The sequence below is a fragment of the Euleptes europaea genome, chromosome 6 (assembly GCF_029931775.1).
Source record: "Euleptes europaea isolate rEulEur1 chromosome 6, rEulEur1.hap1, whole genome shotgun sequence".
In the NCBI taxonomy this organism is placed as follows: Eukaryota; Metazoa; Chordata; class Lepidosauria; order Squamata; family Sphaerodactylidae; genus Euleptes; species Euleptes europaea.
In genome coordinates, this window is record NC_079317.1 from 77981312 (window position 1) to 78005139 (window position 23828).

Sequence of the window (23828 nt, forward strand, 5' to 3'; positions counted from 1 at the left end):
TCAGACCGGCTAATTACAGAAAATGGTGAAAACAGACTTCTTGTTGTTATTAACAAGATTTCTACCCTTCTTTTCTGCTTTCACAGGGCCACCAAGGCATTTAACCAATTAAAACATACAAATTAAAATCTCATCTTAAAAGCTGTTAACACCAACACACAAATACATTATTAAAACAAATTAAAACCAGAGCTTAAAATAAGTACAAAAGATTAAAACAACAACAGTTAAAACATTGGGGAGGAAGGAGGAATCACTGAGAGAATGCCAAGCAAAACAAAAAAGGCTTCACCCTCTGGCAGAAGATGGCAACAGGAGAGGACAAGCAAATCTCCCTGGAAAGAGAGAGTTCCAGAGTTTGGGTGCCATTACTGAGAAGGCCCTCTCCCAGGTTGCCAGCTGCCTAATCTCAGAAGGGGGGGGGGAATCAAAGCTGGCCCTCCAAAGATGACTGCAATGGTCAGGCAGGTTCATAAAGGAGAAGGCAATGTAGTCAACGTGTAGCCCTCCCAAAGAAGCACTCTGAAAATATTCCTTATGGGGAAAACCCATATGGCTTCCTCCTTCCTGCTCAAGGCCATTGTCCCCTGAAAAGAGGGTCCTAAGCATCAAGAGGTCACTCTGGAACAACTTGGAATCGGGCACAGCAAGATGTAAAGGGAAAGAATGATGTGGAAACCCTCCTTGGATGAGTAGAAACACCTTCCAGTTTGTACAATTTGGTTCCAAGTCCATGTAGAAAAGATGACATTTGTGAAGCAGAGGAATTGTGAAGCAGAGTGAGGATTACTTTTAATGAGGTATCATTTAGAATTATTATCATTAAACTATAAACACTACCAATACTTGCATTACCTCCTACACCTTGAATCTGTGGTTGCTCACAAAATGGCCACAGTTTTCATTGAGTTTGCTTTCTATTATTACTTAGAACGTGTTTGTGCTAACCAAGAAACTTGCATGTATTCTCAGATTGCGAATACATACACATCATGGCAGAGCACCAGTTTAAACAAAACAAAAGAAAAAAATTAAAATGCATTATTACGCACCCCTATTGTTTGTACATGTTCTGCATTTGGTCCTTTGTGTAGAGTTATGCTTTCTTTTTCTTTTAGAAAGTATACCTGTTTCTTCTCCTGGATGCATGTATCTTTCATACATGTTAATTTCCAATAAAGCACCAGTCCTAGTCAAATCTTGTCACTGTACTTGAAATTTATGAAGCAGCTTCAAAGCCCACTGCAAATTATAATTTCAGCTGCAGGTATTACTACTCACTCACAGGATTACTTGTCTGTAAAGTAGATAAGCAACACTCTACTTACAAGGGGACATAGATACTCTTAAGGAAAAAATGCTGCTCTAAACGAATGTCACCACAAATACAATGTCTACAAACTGTATGCACACGTTTTTCTAATGTGTTACTCATGAAAGCAATACTTTAACAATGACTTCTTAAGCAGGGCATTAAATGGCTGAAATCCAATAACCTTTTATTCTTAAAATTGTAGACACTCTTTTTATTTTAACAGTTTCAAGGCAAGGAATGAAGGAGAACAATACTGACAGTTTCCCAATGACCATATTTAAAATTAGCAAGTGTTCTACTTTTCATGAAAAATATCCATCCTGACAACTTAAATAGTGAGCCAGGTTCTAATGTGTTACTAAAAGAATGAAATTGCCCAAGAACAAGCCATATGTAAGATCTTAAAAACTTAACTAGAATTTCTTACAAAATACATGAAGTTGTTCAAAAGATTACACCTGGAAATTATACCATTCCGCTGAAGTAGTTTTTGCAGTAAACTTAAGCTTATTATTCTCAGCTATGTTCACTATGTCTGCACCTAAATCAAACTAAGTGACAAAGATGCCAGATGATAATGGCAATTAGTCATTGATAAATAAAATAAAACATGATTTTTAAAGTTTAAAGGATACAATACAATGCCAAAAGAAAAACCCAGTACATACACAATTCAAGCCTATCCAAAAAGTCACATGAACACAAAAGGCATATTTTTCTGTATTAAGCCACACTTTTTTTCATTTGCATTTCTTATTCTTCGGGAAGAATAAGAGCTAGTGTTTTACCAAGGAACAGTAATACATCTTTCATCCAAATTATTTTAGTAGTAATAAATCCATTGCACAAGACTGGTGAGAAAAGTCAGAACATACATCACAGGTATCTAGTTTTATAATTTTAGAAACAAAAAATCTGTAAATTTAAACTGAAATGAATTTCTTTTTTGTTTTCACTCACATTGACCAATAATGTCTGCATAAGTCTTCTCAAGTTTGAGAATACACAGTATTTCCTAGTTTACTTCCCTAAGTAATCACAGAAGGTACATTCTATTAGAAGCAGTACCAATTTGTGAGCAATCGCAGAGAGAGGGTATGCAGGTAGTACACACACTTCTTTGCCAACATAGACTACCTGCATGAAAACTTAAGATGCCCTTTTTCAGGTATTTGCAGAACATCTAAATGAAAACACACTAGAAACACCACCCTGAATAAGTTACATGGAAATATGTTCCATGATAATACTTAAGTTTCAATATTAGGATTTAATTCTAATGTTAAATTCTAATGTTGAAACCTGAATCCCAATACTGAAATATATATGCTGAAAGATGGAAGATTTCTAAACAATGTGAATCTGTTTTTTCCCCAATAACACAATACATTCGCAACATAAATCACAGCATTTGTAGTTTTAGACATAAAAATAATCTTCCAATAATCTTCCATATTCCACAGTATTGATTATAGTGATCAAAAATGAACTACTATATACATTCCTTATATCTTTTAATTTCAAATGTACATAAAATAACCTGCCAATTTTTACCCATATGAAACATAAACAAATATAATTCTAGAAAATTCTAGATATTCTTACACTGCAAGTACAATACAAAAAAATACCCTGACTTGCTGCTGAATAAATGAACCCAGATGTATTTTGCTCAAGCACTTACACCACAGGCCTGAACACATGCTACTGATGCAGATTCCACTGATTTACATACATATTCTTTAGGACAGTGGTGTTAATTTTGCAGAGCTTCACCACAATCAAAACAGGATAACATAGGAATAACTATGAAACTCATCCTCTTGTCTCTGGAAATCACATTTATGTGGAATACTGCATAAGAACTAATCCTGATATTTCCTGAATTGCTGTAAATAAACTAGCTATAGTGCAGACTAACTACGTGCCATTTTTAACTTTAGTTGACCAGACTTTACAAGTCTTACAAATTTATTTTGTCATTCCTATCGCTGGTGCTTAAAAGGTTAAGGCTTTATTTCTGAAAAAACATAGAGCAATGGTAGGGAATCGTGTAGTCTACAGCTTCATAAATCTTGCTTAAGATCCTTTTCAATTACCATCCATTTCTCCTTTAAAAAGGGACAAAAAAATAGAGGAGTGGAAACAGGTCAGGGCAGCCTGTGACAATGACAGTGTGATGGGCTTGGGCCCCCTGTGGTGTTTCCATCTGCTATCATTAAGGTGACTACTCAGACATGAAAAAATCCCTCTTGCTGTGCTGACAGGCAGACATCAAGAACTATGACAAGGCATTAAGACAGAAAGTCAGAGACGGAGATGTCATATCCAACAAACAATACTGCCTCAAACAAGACCTCTGAAATTTTGTTGGAATTCACAATAAAAATAAAAAAGGGATTTTACTTGGAGGTTATCAAACTTCTCCTCACAGCAGTTTGACAACACAAAGACGGCTGACAGTCACGCAGCTAAACGCTTTGCTCCTACCTGTAATCTTCGCCATAAGAAACCCAAATTTTTTGCTCATTCTGCAATAAAAGTGGGTTTTTAATTTCTTGTCCGGCCTCGTCGAAAAGCCGGGTGGGGAAACGGCTGAGGCCTGACGGGCTGAAATGGGCTGAATGCTGGAGCCTTTGGTGAATCGCGTTCAGTACCTGGCGGCGGGAGATAAAATAAAATAAAACGGGGACAACCGTAATAAATTGTTTGTACTCCATAACCAGCGATGTCCCAACAAACGATAATTAAATTCATATAGAATGTTAAAAGAAGTGTGAAATGACTGCAATGTTTATCTCAGTGTAAAGTAACAAAATGAGCACAGGCTTTTAACCAGCAGGGGGTGCAACAGGATTATGGTTGAGCTCTGACCCTTTGGCGCACAGACTGAAAGCAGATGTGACAGTTGTACAGAACAAGCAGTTAGCTTCTACATACTGTAACAGCTCTCTCGATAAAGGTTATGTTTTCCTGGTCCACACTCGGAGCCACATGTTGTTAGGGTGTTTTACTGGGCTCGCCGAGGGCCGGAAAGGACCGCGCTCTCCTCTGCCCTCCAGCAAGCTACAGGCCACCAATGGTCAAACAATAATAAAGGCTCATTAACGATTTCAGAACTGGGGGGGGGAAAGGTACACTGAGACGTGACATAAACGGTTCGAGCCCTTTAACGTGCTTACGGAGAAAATAGTGCTAAACAGTGCTAAATTCAATGGAATAGCTAAACATCATGGCGTTTGTGTTTTGTGAGAGGCTTCACAGTCCAACTCCTAATTTAATTTGATATACCACCCGTTCCTGAGCTTGGGGCTGGAAGTGGCGTGGAGGCGGCATGACCCCTGCGCCAGCGTAAGTGCCTTCTTATCATGGAATAAGGGGCACTTATGCTGGCACGTGGGGGGATTTCCATTGGTGCCAGGGCGCCGTGGAGCTGCACAGAGCTCCACCACCGTCTCAGCCTCTCTGGCACCTAAAACCTGGAAGAAAACTGTGAGGCCGGCATGGTGGGATTCCCGGGGCGTTCCCAGAGGCGGAGCTGACTTTAGCCAGCTTCCTCACCCCTTCCAGCCCGGGAGTGCCCCCTGCAGAAACAGTGATGCTGCGCCAGCCTTTTGTTGGCGTAGCATCACTGTTTTCAGTGGGGCCATTTCCCCCATTTTCTTTTTTTAAAGGCATTTTTTCACCTTGCAGCAGCCGGGTAACCTCTTTGTAGGTGCGGCAGCGGTGCCTTGGCCATGCCGTCCCCAGCTGCTGCAAGGCTCAGGAGTGAGCTGCTAGTTGTGGCCTTTTTAAAAGGCCATTTAAGTCGTTCCATTTTATAAGGAACTTTTGAAATCACAGAGACTTGCTAGGTAGTAAAAGCGACTATATAGCACATTCTGTGATCAATTTGCCATTTCTTGGCATCATAATGATGGATCTAAGCATAGTCACTTCGGTCCACACGCTCCACCTATTTTGTCACTCTGCTATGGCTTCAGAAAGCTCTTTACAGCAGATTGCTTCATACACTATGTGCCAGTTTGTGCAACTGAGCACATCACTGAAGTCATATATACACAATCATGTTGTGACACTATTACACCACCAGTACACCCCAAATACTATTACCTCCTACCAGCAGGGTAAATATGAAAACAACCAGTGTATTTATTGTAACTCCTTGGGCGGGGAGGGCAGTATTTCAATTATCAGAAATGTTGGAAGTATGCAACAACTACTTTATTTATTTATTTATTTATTTATTTATTTATTATTTCCATTTGTTACCCCACTCTTCCCGGCCAAAGCCAGGCTCAGAGCGGCTGATGGAATTACTCCATTTTTACCATTAACCTCTTTAAGTATGTGTGCCGTTATTTATAGTTATCACCCGTGGCATGCCAGATGAAGCAATCATATCACTGTGTGTCAGGTATAGCTATAGCATTCCTAATGCACTGTTATGGCAGCATGCATGTGTTGAAGAGAAAATACCAGTGATGGCTTTTTATAACCAGAGGAAAAGGGTAGCACAGAGGCTAAAACTATGATCTGAGACTTCCTTTAGCCTACTATGCAATGTCAAGCGTGTTATTCTTCAGTCTCAGCTCCCTGTCTGAAATACAGGAAAGACAATACTGGCCAAACTTACAAGGCTACTCTAAGAGTGACAGAGATAACATGTGAGTAACTTTGAACCCTTCAATGTGCTGTTTAAAAAGTATGCCTATTACAGATCTAAATTATCTTCAGCAGCAAGGTCAAGATTAAATAAATAGTTGAAACACTGTTTTATTTCTGACCCTGATGTCTTATATTACACTGTAACTTTGTATCATTTTATTATCACACAAGTCCCACAATGATATCAGATACGACTTGGTTCAGAAATAATGCAAAACCATGGTTCATTTTAAACTATGGCAAGGCTGGGGAACTGGGTTTGGCAAACAGATGATCACTCAAATCCTTGTTTGCTTTGACAAATGCTGATTTCGTTGCTTTCACGTTGGCAAGGTTTCTCTGTAGATGGGAAGTAAAGGTGAATCTGGGGAAAAGGCAGGATGTCCACATTCACACATGATATGAACATAAAGATTCAGCATAGTTAGCAAACCTACCAAAAGCATGGCTTTGGAACTAGGTATGACACATCCTAAATACTGGCCAACATTCAGATGACAACACTAATTGTAGTTTAATAAAATCATGGCTTTGTGTTATGTATGAACCAAGCTGCCCCAGGAAACCCAATGAAATTCATTGCCAAGCAGGGATCTTAATTTTTATGAAGCGAGGCCAGAAATCCAACCATTCTAAAACACAGGTGTGTTTCATTACATAGATGAAATTTAGGGGTTTCCCGCATTCTCATTTTCCTTGTTTGTAAGTTCCTGTTTCTTCGGGGGGGGGGGTTCTGTTTTGCTCATGTTTTCCTCCCTCTAGTGGTCGATTGGAATAGAGCTATTCCAAGCCACAGAAACGGAGTCCATCAAAATCTTCACAAGAATATGCCAACAGATATGAAAAACAAAACAATGGCCCACAGACTGGAAACGATCCATTTACATTCCAATTTCCAAGAAAGGAGACATCAAAGATTGCAGCAACTATCGAACCATCGCATTAATTTCTCACGCAAGTAAAATGATGCTCAAAATCTTACAGCAAAGGCTGTTACCATATATGGAACGAGAAATGCCTGATGTTCAAGTTGGCTTCAGAAAAGGAAGAGGCACTAGAGATCATATTGCAAATATACGCTGGTTACTGGAGCATACGAGAGAATTTCAGAAGAAAATCAGCTTGTGTTTCATAGATTACAGCAAAGCTTTTGACTGTGTGGATCACGAAAAGCTATGGCTGGTTTTAAAGGAAATGGGTGTGCCTCTACATCTGATCATTTTGATGTGCAACCTGTACTCTGGACAAGAGGCCACAGTTAGAACAGAATATGGAGAAACGAAATGGTTTCCAATTGGCAAAGATGTCAAACAAGGATGTATTTTATCTCCCTATCTCTTCAATCTATATACAGAACATATAATTAGGAAAGCTGGATTAGATTTAGATGAAGGTGGAGTGAAAATTGGAGGGAGGAACATTAATAATTTGAGATATGCCGATGACACTACATTATTGGCAGAAAATAGTGAAGAGTTGAAATGACTACTGCTGAAAGTTAAAAGAGGAAGTGTCAAAGCAGGACTACAGCTGAACATCAAGAAAACAAAAGTAATGACTACAGGAGAATTACACAACTTTAAGGTTGACAATGAGGAAATTGAAATTGTTCAAGACTTTCTATTCCTTGGCTCCACCATCAACCAAAAGGGAGACTGCAGCCAAGAAATCAGAAGGAGATTGAGACTGGGAAGGGCAGCCATGAAGGAGCTAGAAAAGATTTTGAAGTGTAAGGATGTGTCACTGGCCACCAAGACTAGATCAATTCATGCCATCGTATTTCCTATTACTATGTATGGGTGTGAAAGCTGGACAGTGAAGAAAGCTGATAGGAAGAAAATAGATTCCTTTGAAATGTGGTGTTGGAGGAGAGTGTTACGGATACCGTGGACTGCCAAAAAAAACAAATCAGTGGGTTATAGATCAAATCAAGCCTGAACTGACCCTAGAAGCTAAAATGACTAAACTGAGGCTATCGTATTTTGGTCACGTCATGAGACGACACTGGAAAAGACAGTCATGCTAGGAAAAGTTGAGAGCAGCAGGAAAAGAGGAAGACCCAACAAGAGATGGACTGACTCAATAAAGGAAGCCACAGCCTTCAATTTGCTAGATCTGAGCAAGGCTGTCAGATAGGACATTTTGGAGGACTTTCATTCATAAGGTAGCCATGAGTCGGAAGCGACTTGATGGCACTTAACACACACACAGTGGTTGATTCGATATCACACAGGTTTAAGTCCAGCATATCTCTCTGTAGATTTAAACTAAAGGTAAAGGTCCCCTGTGCAAGCACCGGGTCATTCCTGATCCATGGGGTCACTTCACATCCCGACGTTTACTAGGCAGACTTTGTTTGTAGGGTGGTTTGCCAGTGCCTTCCCCAGTCATCTTCCCTTTACCCCCGGCAAGCCGGGTACTCATTTTACCAACCTCGGAAGGATGGAAAACTGAGTCAACCTCGAGCCGGCTACATGAAACCAACTTCCGTTGGGATCGAACTCAGATCATGAGCAGAGCTTGGACTGCAGTACTGCAGCTTACCACTCTGCACCATGGGGCTCTTAGATTTAAACTACAGGGTTGTGTTTTTTTGCAGGATATAAAACTGTGATATCGAATTGACCACTAGATAGAGCAAAACACTTGCTAAACTGTCCACCCTCCAGAAACTGGCACTTACAAGCAAGAAAAATGATAATGCAGAAAAGCCCCTAGAACTAAGCAATCCAGACAAGAGATGTGTCGACCATGCTCAACCACTGATCCACAACCATTCTGATTAGACTCTTTATAGCCCTCTGCAATGTAATACACCTACATCTTGGAAAGGCTTTTGTCATAGCTCTCCCCCTTCTATGTGTACTCTTACATGTGTGTATTTGTATTTTGTCAGATACATGAAGTATAACAGTGGCTGGGTCCAGATATTGTGAGGCCCTGGCAAGATTGGTCCCCATATACTGCCCCTTATGCACACTTGTACAACCTACTGAAAGATGCAGCTGATCTGGAAGGATCTGCTCCTTCCAGTTTTCCTGATTAGGGAAGGTGGAGGGTGACTATTTTGTTCCATTTCCCCCTCACATCCAATCTCACCAGGAGGTCACCCTTGAGGCCGCTGTGATGCTAAAGACTTTTGCAGCAATCTCTCATTCCTGAAGGAAGCAGATGAGACAAGCATCTCTGGCCAGTGATGGGTACTCTGCAAGGCTGTGGGCTTCAGTGGATGCCTGACCACGCTGACCCTCAAAACGGACTCTGGCTCACAAAAGCTTATGCCACAAAACATTTATTTGTCTAAGAATCATAAACTCTTCTTGTTTGGGCTGCAAAGATTAATGTGGCTACACATCAGGAATATGAAGATCCATGGCAAAGCATACTATGTTACAAGTGAAACAGATGAATGGGACCTTACTGTTACTTGACCTAGAGGCCCATTTTAATGGTGGATGTAATGAGAGAATCCTTAAAATGTATGTAAATTATATGTGGGCCAGCAAGAATAATGATGAAATGGTGGAGATGTGAATAGAATTGAAGCCATCTGGAGATCAAACAAAGGAGAAAAATGTTCACAAGTTAAAATTCAAGAGCTTATCCTGTATGTAAAGGTTGTGAATGTTCATCAGGATAGTTCTGTAATAAATAGCCTTATACAGAAACAGTGAGGGAGCATGAATTTCTCCTACACACTCAGATTTCAAAGTTTACAGAAGACAGCAAGTAGGAAATATATCATAAACATTGAAAACTAAAGCTTCCCTGGACACTATAGTCACTCTGTATGTTCAAAAAAATCTTGAATTGCTTATACCCTTGGGAAAATAAAACATATATATTAACTTACTCTCTCCAACATAGGACTGAGTTGATTATTATCACAATTACTTTCCATCTCTTTTTTATGGATATAAATAAGAGTCTCTCCAGTGTCTTTGCCATTTTCATACACCTTAAAAACAAGCAGTAATTACAGTAAATACAGTGTGGTAGTTAAGTCTGTAACTAAAAACATGCCTGACATCATATGTAACATTCAATATTAACTTTAAAAAATCAATTGGAAAATAAATATGTACTGTGGCATCAACAATTCTCATTACGAAGTGCATTACCAGTATAATTAGTTGAAATGTAGGTCAAGTACAATACATTTGGATTAAGAGATACTCAGAAATACAAGCAGGATGTAGAACAATTGTTTGAGCTAACCTTTATTTATTTTGCAAGAAAACCTCCCTTGATTTTACAATAATGGCTGTTCAGTTGTTGTTTTTTAATTTTTATGTGGATTGTGGGCATACGAATACAAGAAAAATTTTCTTGTACAAAGCTTAACAAAATATAACTCATGTGATTCTTTACTCTGATAATAAATTAGGGCTGTTTAAGATGTTATTAGGAGCCCCGTGACGTAGAGTGGTAAGCTGCAGTACTGCAGTCCAAGCTCTGCTCACGACCTGAGTTCAATCCCAATGGAAGTCGGTTTCAGGTAGCAGGCTCAAGGTTGACTCAGCCTTCCATCCCTCCGAGGTCGGTAAAATGAGTACCCAGCTTGCTGGGATAAAGGGAAGATGACTGGGGAAGGCACTGGCAAACCACCCCGTAAACAAAGTCTGCCTAGTAAACGTTGGGATATGAAGTCACCCCATGGGTCAGGAATGACCCAGGTGTTTGCACAGGGGACCTTTACCTTTTTAAGATGTTATTCCCTACATAGAAACCTCTTTTGTGGAAGGTGTGTGGTCAGATTTGACTTCCTCACTGTTCCACACATAATGTCACCCTACAATCCAACTCATGAGGCAGACTCCTCAGCTTGCCTCATGGTAGAGCTGCCTTCAGACTACATCATCAAACCAAAAAGCTTTTATAGTTCCCAAAGTTAATGTGTGAATCCACCATGCAACTGAATCAATGCAATCATTGTCAAATTATGAGACAGACTTCCTCGTGGAATGGAAAGGGGACTTGATCATACAGTGTCCCTTACAGGGGCTGCCACGTGATTAAAGAAACCTTAGTTGATTACTTTTGAGTTATATAATTATAATTCTTCAATTAGATGTGCATAAAATTGTCATAAATAATAAGAATACTTCTGAAGGCAAATCCTATTTTAAAAAATATTAACCATACATTATTATCTTAAAATAAATAGAACACAACATTCCAATGTCTTTCGACAACCAGGATTTCAACCAATTAACATCTGTAAAGTCTCTCCTCACTGGCATACTCTCCCTCATTTCTGATCTCTTCAATGCAAACAGAGATGCATGTCTGTGCATATTACACATCCCTCTGCTGTTGCTATGGTGCCTTTCCAGACAGGGATGGTCACTAACATACCCTCCCCTCTCCATAGCTGCTGTGAATATCACTGGGAAGGGGTGCGGTGGAAGAATCATAGAATCATAGAGTTGGAAGGAGCCATACAGGCCATCTAGTCCAATCCCCTGCTCAATGCAGGATCAGCCTAGAGCATCCCTGACAATTGTTTGTCCAGCCTTTGCTTAAAGACTGCCAATGAGGGGGAGCTCACCACCTCCCTAGGTGGCTGATTCCACTGTTGAACAACTCTTACTGTAAAAGATTTTTTCCTAGTATCCAGCCGGTAACTTTCCGCCCTCAATTTAAATCCATTATTGCAAGTCCTATCCGCTGCCAACAGGAACAGCTCCCTGCCCTCCTCTAAGTGACAGCCCTTCAAATACTTAAAGAGAGCAATCATGCCCCCCCCTCAACCTCCTCTTCTCCAAACTAAACATTCCCAACTCCCTCAACCTTTCCTCATAGGGCTTGATCTCCAAGGCCCTGATCATCCTTGTCACTCTCTGCACCCGCTCCATTCTGTCCACATCCTTTTTTAAGTGAGCCCTCCAGAACTGCACACAATACTCCAGGTGCGGCCTGACCAATGCAGTGTACAGTGGAACTATGACATCTTGTGATTTGGATGTTATGCCTCTGTTGATGCACCCTAAGATCGCATTAGCTTTTTTTGTTGCTATATCACATTTGCTTTTTTTTTGTTGCTGTATCACATTGGCTGCTCGTATTTACCTTACGGCCCACCCGTATACCAAGATCTTGTTCACACACACTGCTGCCCAGAAGTGTATCCCCATCCAGTATGCATGTCCCTCATTTTTTTTACCCAGATGTAGAACTCGGCACTTATTCTTGTTGAATTGCATCTTGTTCACATCCGCCCACATTTCCAGTGTGTTCAGATCTTGCTGAATTCTATCTCTATCTTCTCGGGTGTTCGCTGCTCCTCCCAATTTGGTGTCATCTTCAGATTTAATGAGTAGTCCCTCCACACCCTCATCCAGATCATTTATAAAAATACTAAAAGTACCGGGCCCAAAACCAAACCCTGTGGCATCCCTCTCTCCAGATGAAATGCCATTGACAACGGGGATCTTAGTCAACAAGAGAGTGGTAGGAAAAGGCAAGTTGGGGTAGGTGAAATTCATTTGCAGAAGGCCCCAAAATCCAGCCCTTGCAATGAGAACAATTCTGGAATCTGACAGTGCATTCCTGAGGGGGGGGCCAAATTCGTTTGGAGGCGGTGTGATCCCTAAGCCGGCATCCGTGCCACTTGCACCATCCACCCTGGACCACGGCAACAGCCAGCATCCCAGGAAGCATTCCTGGGGTGTTCCGGGAGAGAGTGGAACTGCCATTAGGCAGCTTCCCAACCCCTTTCATGCTGGGAGTGCCTCCTAACGCAACGGCTTTGCTGTGACACAATTTTTGGTGGCGCAGCATCGCTGTTTGCAATGGGGCCTTTCCCCCCCATTTTTTGATATAAACTAGAACACTGAAGGCAAGGAAAAACCTGTTCGCAGAACCATCTTTAGAGAGCAGTATGAAGCGTTATTAAAGAAATGTGAACGATCCACATATAGAAATGTTATGTATGTAGTATTGTCAAATACGTTCCCTACAAACTTCTATAATAATGCTGCTATTTTAAACCCTACAATATATAATTAGTACCAGGTGTACTACAACAACAAACTTGTTTTTTATTTTAGTTTTAAGATTTTTTTTCCATTTCCTTGATAGAAATCAATTGTGAGAAGAATTGCTTCATTTTCAGTGAGGGGAGGAGATAGATCACAAATCAGATATTGCAAACTCATACAGTAATTACTCCAACGCAAGACTAGGGTTTTTTCCCCCAGGTATGCCATCAAAGCAAACAAAAAACAAGAGGAGGTTGTCTTATATTAGCATACAAATTACAGTTTTGTCCAATAAAGACATTGGGGTGGTGGTGGTATATGGCTTTTCTTAGGAGGATAGTCTTCTATTCAGGGTTGCCTTCTTTTCAGTAAATATGGTATACGGCTCTTGCTTTACATGCACTGAGGCTTGAAAAGAAACTCATCTCAGAGGCAGCCCCAAGGACTCTTTTGAAACACAAACAGGAGTACATCATATCAGCTAGTCTGGACAATGTCCACTCCTGTCTAGGCGTATGGCAACATCTAATATTTGAGGCCACACTTTGTTAAACACCTTTTGTCCATTATCACAGACATTTGTCAGAGCTGAGACGACAAGAAGAACACAATTGATATTACTTCTTCCGGTGTTTCTACAATGTTTGAGGATGCGAGGGCACAGTGGAAGCAAGCATCTCTCTCTAGACCGGCATGTTTTTAGTGCCAGCTGCCAACCTGAGAAGAGTCACTGACAACACACAGGGGCCACATTAGTTCCTCCACCACTACTAAACAAACTGTTAAAAGTTCTGTTAAACCTCACAGTAGGTGTTACACTAAGAGCCACTGAGCAGTACCTATTTTCTGTATTACAGCCAAAACAATTTCCCACCCAAGTGCAGAGAAGCGAAGAAAGACATAATAACGCAAAAAGAGGAGGGGGTGAAAGTACTCGAGGACCAATGGCTTGCTTTTCCTTTGATAGAACTCTTGAGATATTTTCAAAAGAGAAGACATCAAAAGTTTAAGCATGAGTAGCTTATACTTTTTTGTGTTTACTGCATTGGCATCTGTGGTTGAAACAACTGCATGCTGCATATTATTCAAGGAGTTCTCTATATAGAAAAATGATTTATTCATTCCAGTTATTTACAGCAGCACTCAGAACCAAAGTTATGCAACTCAGGTTGCTTATGCTATTGTGAAAACCTAGTAGAAACTATATCATTAAAATATAAACTCCAGCATAAAAGACCAGCAAATACCCCAACTTTGCAGCAATAAAAACCATATGCAAAATAAAAGGAGTACACACCACAGCAGCAAAAATCAAAGACAACAGAAAATAACAATTACCTAGGAATAGATGTCACGCAAATGGATATGGAAAAAAGAGCTGCATAAATGAGATGTACAACTAATTAAGTCCTGTCTCTGGTAGCTACCCAACTCACCACTGAAGGGGAGTGGGTGGCACACAAAGTAGGGTCCCTGAAGAAATGTTTAGGAAACTCAACAGGGCTCATATCCAAACTAGCACATTTACAGCACATTGCTGAGATTCAGCATAAGGGAATGGCAGGGAAGAGGCGCGGCCACACCACCTCCTAAAGCCGGAAGAGGGCCCTGTTGGTGTCCTGGGGCGGCGCTGTTGGTGTCCCTGGCGCCGGCGTGTTGGACCTTGCACCAACATCAGTAATATTTTGCGCCATGGTAAAATGGCACAGACGGCGGTGTGGGGTCACAGTGGCTCCTATGGAGCTTCACCCCCTCCTTAGGATTGCAGCCATAATGTGTAAAATAAAACGATGGTAAAAGTCACTTCCCTATAGTGTTCAGAGTAGTATGAGCTATAGAAGATTTGCAAGACTTTTTATTTTTCACTTTGCCTAGTAATCCTAGAACCTCATCTATCATCACTTCTATTTGACTCAGTTATATGGACAACCTTCCCAAAACCTGTTCTGAGAACGCTACCATGATATGTGCCCCACCTTTTCCACAATGAAAACAAATGCACAGAATTCATTAAGTTTCTCTGCCATCTCTCCACCTTATTTAAGCAATCATTTTGTTCCTTTTGACATCCAAAGCCCCCAATGTAATGTTTTTTTTGCCATCTACTCCTCAAATTCTCTTTTTGCTTGCATTATAGTCAACTTTGCCAGAACTTGTGCTTCTTTCTGTTAACTTCCATCGGGGTAATCGTTGGTTTCTTAAAAGAAGACTTTTTTTTGCCTGACTTGAGTTGTTAAGTATGCAGGCATACTTTTAGTCTTGTTGGTACCTTCCTTGATTTGAGGGATGCATCCTACCTGGGCCTCGATCAGAGTAGTTTTAAATAGTTTCCAGGCATCCTGGAGGGATTTGACTCTCTTAATTGTCCATTTTAACTTTCTTTTGCATAGTCCCTCATTTTAGCAAAGTTCCCTCTTCTGAACTCAAAAGCGATTGTTTTGGACTTTGGAGGTCAATTTCTGTTGATGTGAATTTAATAGGCTTGTGGTCACTGCTCCCAACTGGTGTGACATTTACCGTATTTTTTGCTCCATAGGACGCACCGCTCCATAAGACGCACCTAGTTTTTAGAGGAGGAAAACAAGAAAAAATCTTGTTTTCCTCCTCTAAAAACGTGTCTTATGGAGCAAATGCTGGCTGGGCGCATGTGCGTGGGGATGGCGCGAGCCGGCGTTCCCCGCCCCGACGGCCAGCTGGGAGGCAGGCGGGGCCGCACAGAGCCGGGTGGGCACGTGCGCGTCGGCAGGCAGCGCAGAGGAGTTTAAAGACCCGCCGCCCCTCTTCTCGGGACTCCCGGGAAGGGGGGCGGTGGGTCTTTAATTTGCTCTGTGCTGCGCTAGGTGGCTGGGAGGGGCCTCCCGCCCCAGCTGGCTGGCGGCGTCCCAGCCGGCTCCCGGAGTGGCCCGGCTCCATGCCTTGCTGCCGCTGCATTTGCTCTATAACACGCACTGACATTTTCCCTCACTTTTGAAGAGGAAAAAAGTGCGTGTTATAGAGCGAAAAATACGGTACATCTTGCACCAGATCTCAAGTGAATAAGGCTGCCATTCATTAGTGTTGAGATATTAAAGCACTTTACTTGAAGATTCTGTTATAGTAAGGGAAAAACCTCTACCACTGACACTGGCATATCACAAACTGGGAGGCACACAGTACAAAGAGATGTACAACACTCTTTTCCTGGGTCTTTGCAATCCCTTTATTAATATACCACGCAAGTCAGTCATAATAGATACTTTACTAATACTATATTTAACAGCTTTTTAAGAGCAAAAATGTATCAAATCAATCATATTAAAACTGCTATGGTTTGAGCATACCTAAGTAATTCTAAGCGTTCAGACTTGATAAGCTCAGAAATAATTTATTCCCTCTGGCAAATGTAAGTGCTTTCTAAAGTGAGGGAAAACCTACTATGGCTGCCCCAATTTAATATTCAGCAAGTCAAGGGGCTTAGTTTAATGCACTTGGTATATGAACTACATGTTCCAAAACTCATTAAACCCTCTGAAAGGCAGAAGCTGAAATTCTTGGTCCTGCCTGAATTCACGGCAAACTTCCCGACAAAGTAAAGTTATCAGGAAACCGTTATAATTATGGTACTTGGTCTTGATATCTGGCAAAAAGTAATCACACATACAAATATTTAACATGTCAGCATTGTTTTCTTGCTATGTGTCGACTCCATTTTCAAACAAAACAACAACATAAAAGTCTCTGCGGGTAAAGACTTTCAATTTCTCCCCATTATGTTCTATCATACACTTCACACTGTGGGCACAATCCACAACAAAGTCTTGCTGTATAGCATATAAATGTTTAGGATGGAACACCCTGAGAGATCTGCCCAGGATATCACCAACCATAAAATTATTCTTGAACAAAATATACCATCAAGGGACAAGACAAAACCATAGTATTTGCCTGTACTGCACTTGCTTCCTCAGTAGGTTTGTAGAGGAAAACATAAGAAAGGCCCTGCTGGATCAGACCAAGGCCCATCAAGTCCAGCAGTCTGCTCACACAGTGGCCAACCAGGTGCCTCTAGAAAGCCACAAACAAGACGACTGCAGCTGCACCACTGCCCGTGTTCCACTGCACCCAAAATAATAGGCATGCTCCTCTGATACTAGAGAGAACAGGTATGCAGCATGACCAGCATCCATTTCAACTAATAGCCATGAATAACCCTCTCCTCCATGAATATGTCCACTCCCCTCTTAAAGCCCTCCAAACTGGCAGCCATCACCACATCCTGGGGCAGGGAGTTCCACAATTTAACTATGCGTTGTGTGAAAAAGTATTTCCTTTTATCTGTTTTGAATCTCTCACCCTCCAGCTTTAGCAGATGACCCCGTGTTCTAATATTATGGGAGAGGGAGAAAAACTTCTCCCTGTCCACTCTGTCCAAACCATGCATAATTTTATAGACCTCTATCATGTCTCCCCTTAGCCACCTTCTTTCCAAGCTAAACAGCCCCAAGCATCCTAACCGCTCCCCATAGGACAGTTGCTCCAGTCCCCTAATCATTTTGGTTGCTCTTTTCTGTACCTTCTCAAGCTCTGTAATATCCTTTTTTAGGTGTGGTGACCAGAACTGTACACAGTATTCCAAGTGTGGTCTCACCATAGATTTGTACAAGGGCAGTATGATATCAGCAGTTTTATTCTCCATTCCTCGTCTAATTATGGCCAGCATTGAATTTGCCTTTTTTACAGCAGCCGCACACTAGGTTGACATCTTCATTGAGCTATCCACTACCACCCCAAGATCCCTTTCTTGGTCTGAGAGTGGTCAGAAAGAATGTAAGGCAAATACCTCGTGTGTCTAGCAGGTGTAACAAAGGTATTCCTCCTAAGAAATATGGGTATGATACAACTGATGTGAATCATGTATATGTGAGAGAACCTAAGAATTATGCTGAGGTGTTGTCCTATGAAGGAAGTGAGAAAGAGGCTTGGCTGGAAGCCATGCAAACTGAATACAATTCACTTCAGGACAATGAGGTTTTCACAGTGTCAGAACTGCCTGCCAAAAGGGATGCAATTGGCTGCAGGTGGTTGCACAAGGTCAAGTATTTACCAGATGGGAAAATACACAGAAAGGCCAGGTTGGTGGCCAAGGGTTACTCACAAGTAGAGGGCAAGGACTTTGACGAGGTTTTTGCACCTACTGTAAAGGCTGAAACTTTGAAAATAGCACTGTGTAAAGCTGCAACAGACAGGATGCAGGTGCATCATTTTGACTTTACTACAGCTTACTTGAATGCCAGCCTCAATGCAGCAGATTCCAGGTTTTGAAAGCGAGCAGAAGGTGCTAAGGCTCCATAAGGCTATTTATGGACTTAACCAAAGTGCTCGTGCTTGGTCTCAATGTCTCAGCAGAGCATTGACAAATCTTGGGTTTGAGCAAGGTATAGCAGACCCATGCATGTTCAAGAGGCGTGTAGGTAACACAGACTGCATACTTTTAATTTACGTGGATGACCTTTGCTTTATCTTTAATAAGGATGAACAGCTGCAGTGGTTCAAGAAGGCTGCAGGAAGGCTGTTCAGGATAAAGCACTTAGGCAGCATTCAAAATTATCTGGGAGTGGAAATGACAAGGCACCCAGAGGGATATTTTGAACTAAGTCAAGAAAATAAAGTAAAGCAATTGGTATCTAAGTTTGGAATGAAGGATGCTAAGAGTGTTGAATCTCCCATAACAACAGGGTATACAAAGGAAGTGGATGGAAAGGTGTTCCATGACAAAAATATGTATCAATCCCTGGTGGGATCATTGCTTTATCTGGCTTGCTGGACTAGGCCAGACATATGCATAGCGGTACATTTACTATGCCAGAAGTGTGCATGTCCATATACAAAGGACTGCGTAGCAGCTAAAAGAGTGTTGCGGTATTTAAAGGGCACATCTTCAATAAAATTGAGTCTGAAAGCAATCAAAGAGAAACAAGACACAGTGTACAGTGATGCTAGTTGGGGTGACAGAAAGGATGGAAAATCTACTACAGGTTATGCAGTGTTCTTGCATGGAGCCCTGGTTATGAGGAAATGACTTAAACAAACCCATGTGTCAACAAGTACCTGTGAGGCAGAGTATTCTGCACTAAGCGACTGTGTGATTCAGATAGAATGGTTGCAGCAACTATTAACAGACTTGCATGTAAAATGGAATTTGCCTGTGAAAGTATACTGTGCAGCACAGCAGTTAGCAGGGGATCAAGGAGTGAAGACAAGAAGCAAACACATCAACATCCGGTACCAGAATGTCAGGGAGGCGGTAAACAATGGGATTATGGAATTAATACTTTATGCATCTTGTGACAATACTGCTGATGTTTAAATGTTGAAAAGTTTGTAACGTGCAGACAATCTTTGGGGCTTACTTTTCTATTCTAGGAGGAGTGTTGTCATTTTAGACTAGAAAGTAAGCCGATTGTGGTGATCTAGGAGACAGCTAGTTGACAGCTGAGATCACATGACAAAGTGATGACTAATGTCAGCTCATCATGACTCTGCGGGAAAACTGGACGGAACCACATCCCCCTACCTCAGTGAGTTGGCCTCCTTCCCCAAGGGCTTCATCATCTGTGACTAGAAGGGTTGCCATCACCTTGGGACTGGGATGTGACTATTTCATCCCCGGAGTCCTAGTCACCTCTCTCTCTGCCTGCCTCAGCTCATCCAGTTGAGCTACCTTGGCCTCAAGGAAGTGAACTCGCTTCCTGAGAGCCAGGAGCTCCCTGCACCAAGCACACACCAACGACTTCTGTCCAGCAGGCAGATAATCATGAACAAAGAGATGGGAAGAAAGATATAGAAGAAAAAAAAGTGTTTAAATTTTATAATTGCATGGATGAATAATTAAAATAGTTTTATTATTGTATTTAAAAGAACTACACACACACACTCATCAACCCAAACAATGATTTAATACAGAAAATGAAGAATTTAAATGAGGATGCAAGTAAATGTTGGTTCTGTAAAATGGACAAGGCAGATTTTTATCATCGGTGGTGGGAATGTATTAGAGCTACAACTTATTGGGGAAAAAGTGATTAATATTATATCCAAAGGTCTGGAAATAGATATACCTATGAAACCAGAAACAATTTTATTAAATTATCTACCGAACATGCATAAGAAACATCTCAATATATTCCTCCACGTTATCAATAGCAAGAGTAAATTTTGCTATATGTTGGAAAGGAAAAAAACTCACCAGATTTAGTTACCGGTAGTTGGTTTGATATAGTAAAAGAGACCTATGTTTTGATTAAATTGACTTATTATCAAAATGATAAAAACATACAGGATTTAGAAGAAGTATGGAATCCTACAATTTCCAGAATGGAAAATATATTTAAAAGTCTAGAATCAGATGGTGGAGGTTCATAAAGCAACTGCTTGTTCAGAAATATTATATGTTTTATATGTTCTATATGTTTTGGTTGATGTTTCAATTGTATTGTTTGCTTTTTAATGCTATAATACATTTTTATATTAAAAATATAAAAAACAGACAATGATTTAGTCAGAAGCGAGTTATTTTAGCTGACAGTGTACTGATATCTATATTTTAAAGTTCCTACAATAAAAAGCCATCGAAAGAAATAGCTTCTCATTTCCTTTAGCTACATCACATAGAAAAGGCTACCCAGATAAAAATTCTCAGATACAACATGGCAATTCTCCCACCCACTCTGTGCCTCAATGTCACTCTCAAATATAAACTAGACCAGAACAGCCTGCAAAATGTGAAAAAATGTAACCTTTGAAATGAACAAAAAGCATAGTTGAACCCTTCTTCTGGCATGACTCATTGCCAAACTAGGAAAAGGAACTTTAACAAAGCATTAAAATACTCCACGATACCTCTTTACTATCAAAGCAAACAAACATCACCATGTCAACAATCTTTCTTTTCACATCCCATGGTGGACACAAACAAACAAACACTTTTACGGCCTGGCCAGAAAAATACATATAGTTAGTTCAACGGCATGGTGGACACATTTTCATATTTTAAATTTTAAGAATGTGTAATTATGTAATAGGACTAGCTAAGCAGTCCCTAGATATAATGACATGATATTTGGAATATATTTCCAGTCTGTAGGCTTTAAGAGTGATCTATTTATTTTTCTGATTAAAGAATATGTTGAATTTGTAGCTATTTGGAAAATCATACAGTTTCTAACTAATCCAAATCTGCTACCTGCCCTCTAGCTCTAGTACTGTAGTAGTTAAAATGGTACATATTTTATTATTATTATTATTGTCATTGTTATTGATATTATTTTAACAAAATTTATATCCTGCCTTACTACCTTTGCAAGGGCTGCCAAGGCAGCTAACAATTTAAAATGTACAAGATAAAATTACATTATAGAACCATTAAAACCAACCCCCTTCCAAACACATATCATTAAAACAATTTTTAAAAGAGTTAAAAAACAGAGTTAAAATATATACAAAACAGTTAAAATACACAGAGAACATAAAAACATTAGAAGAAGGGATCAATGAGGGAAAGCCAAATGAAACAAAAAAAGTCTTCACCAAATGGTGGAAGACAGCAACAGAAGGGGACAGATGAATCTTTCCAGGGAGAGAGTTCCAGAGCTTTGGTGCCATGCCAAGAAGGCCCTCTCCTGGGTTGCCATCCACCTGATCTCAGAAGTTGGGGGCACCCAAAGCAGGGCTACCAAAAAGGACTGTAATTGTTGGGCACATTCATAAGGGATTAGGTGGTCCTTCAGGTTTGTCCCAAACCACATAGGGCTTTGAAGGTCAACACCAACACCTTTAATTGTGCCCGGAAACAAACTGGTAGCCAGTGTAGATAGGCCAAGACTGGAATTATATGGTCCCTATAACCCATTGCAGTCAACATCCTGGCTGCAATGCTCTGTACCAACTGAAGTTTCTGAACACTTTTCAAGGGCAGCCTCACATAGAGCACATTGCAGCAATCTAATCTAGATGTAATCAAGCAATGCACCACAGTGGCTGGATCTTTTCTGCCCATGAAAGGCTGCAGCTGGCTAACCAGTTGAAGCTGGTAAAAGGCACTCTTGGCCATAGCTGCCACCACCCAGCAGTAGGCCTGGGTCCAAGAGCACTGCCAGATTATGGACCTGTTCCTTCAAGGGAAGTGCAACTCCATCCAGAATGGGTAACACCTTAAATCCTGGGCGAGGTCTTCTGCCACCCAGTAGCATTTCTGTTTTGTTAGGATTAAGCTTCAGTTTATTATTCTGCATCCACACCAAAACTGCCTCCAAGCAGCAGCTCAGTGTTTCTACAGCCTCCCTGGGATCAGCCCAAATCTCCATATGACTTCACCCAGTGGTTTCATATAGATGTTAAAGAGCATAGGGGACAAGATGGAACCTTGCAGAACCCATAGACCAAAGGCCAAGAGGATGAAAAAAAGTCCCCCAGCCCCACCTTTTGAAACCTACCCTCCAGGTAGGACCAGAATGACCACAGAACAGCACCTTTCAATCCCAGCCCAGATAGGCAGTCCAGAAGGATACCATGATGGATGGTATCACAAGCTGCTGAGAGGGAGAGGAGAATCAACAGAATTGCACTCCCTCTGTCTATCTCCCAGCACATCATCCACCAGGGCAACCAAGGTTGTCCCAATCCCATAACTAGGCCTAAACCCATATTGAAAGGGATCTAAACAAATTTGCCTCATCCAGTAATGCTTGGAGTTGTCCAGCCACCACCCCTTCAATCAACTTGCCCAAGAATGGAACATTTGAGACTGGCCGATAATTATTGAGATCTCTTGACATTTCCAGCAAACACCTTTTTTCCCAGTGGGGGACATCTGAGAGATCATGTTTGGAGTCAAGTACCATCTATAAAATGTTTTATACCAATTTTCTTTTACTTCTTGACACACAGTGCATTTGAGTTCAGAGGTACATAGTTTTTCCCAGGATTCCATATTAATCATTTCACCAAAGTTTTGCATCCATTTTATCATGTTAATTTTAACTTGTTCTTCTTCTGTATCATATTTCAAAAGGAGTTTGTAGATTTTTCCTAATAAGTGAGAATCATTCTTAGATATTATCTGTTCGAATTCTGTCAGTTCTCGAAATGGCCAAGGATACAAACAGTCTTTTTGTAAATTAGATGTCAGTTGAAAATAGGTCAGCCAGTTCAATTTTTGAATTTTTTCTTGAAGTTTAACTTGACTTTTAATTTCTCCTGTAGGTATATCTTTGTAGGTAAAGTGGACACCCGGTTTCAATCTAACATTGTCGTGATAGGCTTCAGTCGGAGACATTATAAATGGTGGGAGAGGACTTATCCTTTTTTTGTACTTTTTCCATACTTTCAGTATCGCTTGCTTAATATCGCAGTCTTCTGATATTTTATCCTTTTTGATTGTCGTTGTGGGGTCCCACAAAACTTTGTGGAATCCTTGTCCTAAATCCGTTCGTTCTAAAATAAGATGTCTATTTCTTGGGTATTTTATCCATTCTGCAATCCAGGTTAAGCAAGCAGCATGGTAGTATAATTTGAGTTTGGGTAATTCCAGCCCTCCTCTCTTCTTTTCATCTTGTAAAACTTTGAATCTGATTCTCGGTTTTTTCGCGTTCCACACAAACCGGTTGATTTGCTTTTGCCAGTTTTCTATTGTTTTGTCCGGTATTTCAATCGGAAGAAATTGAAATAAAAAATTTAATCTCGGAAGTACGTTCATCTTCACCACCGAAATCCTTCCTAACCTCTCTTCCTAACCAAGATCTCTTGGGCCAAGGGTAGGCTTCTTTAGAAGTGAATGCACCACAGCCTGTTTCAAGATTGGGGCAACCACTCCCTCTCTTAAGGAA

General features: G+C 40.8%; 1 protein-coding gene across 1 annotated transcript in view; it reads right to left on the reverse strand.

The window, feature by feature from the left end:
• Positions 1-23828, reverse strand: part of DCDC1 (doublecortin domain containing 1) — a 336080-nt gene that overhangs the window by 168676 nt on the left and 143576 nt on the right. The window contains exons 10-11 of the mRNA XM_056851932.1: positions 9837-9941; positions 3806-3972 (exon numbers count right to left, since the gene is read on the reverse strand). Of these exons, the coding sequence (XP_056707910.1) occupies positions 3806-3972; positions 9837-9941 (272 nt within the window). The remainder of the gene's footprint in view (positions 1-3805; positions 3973-9836; positions 9942-23828) is intronic.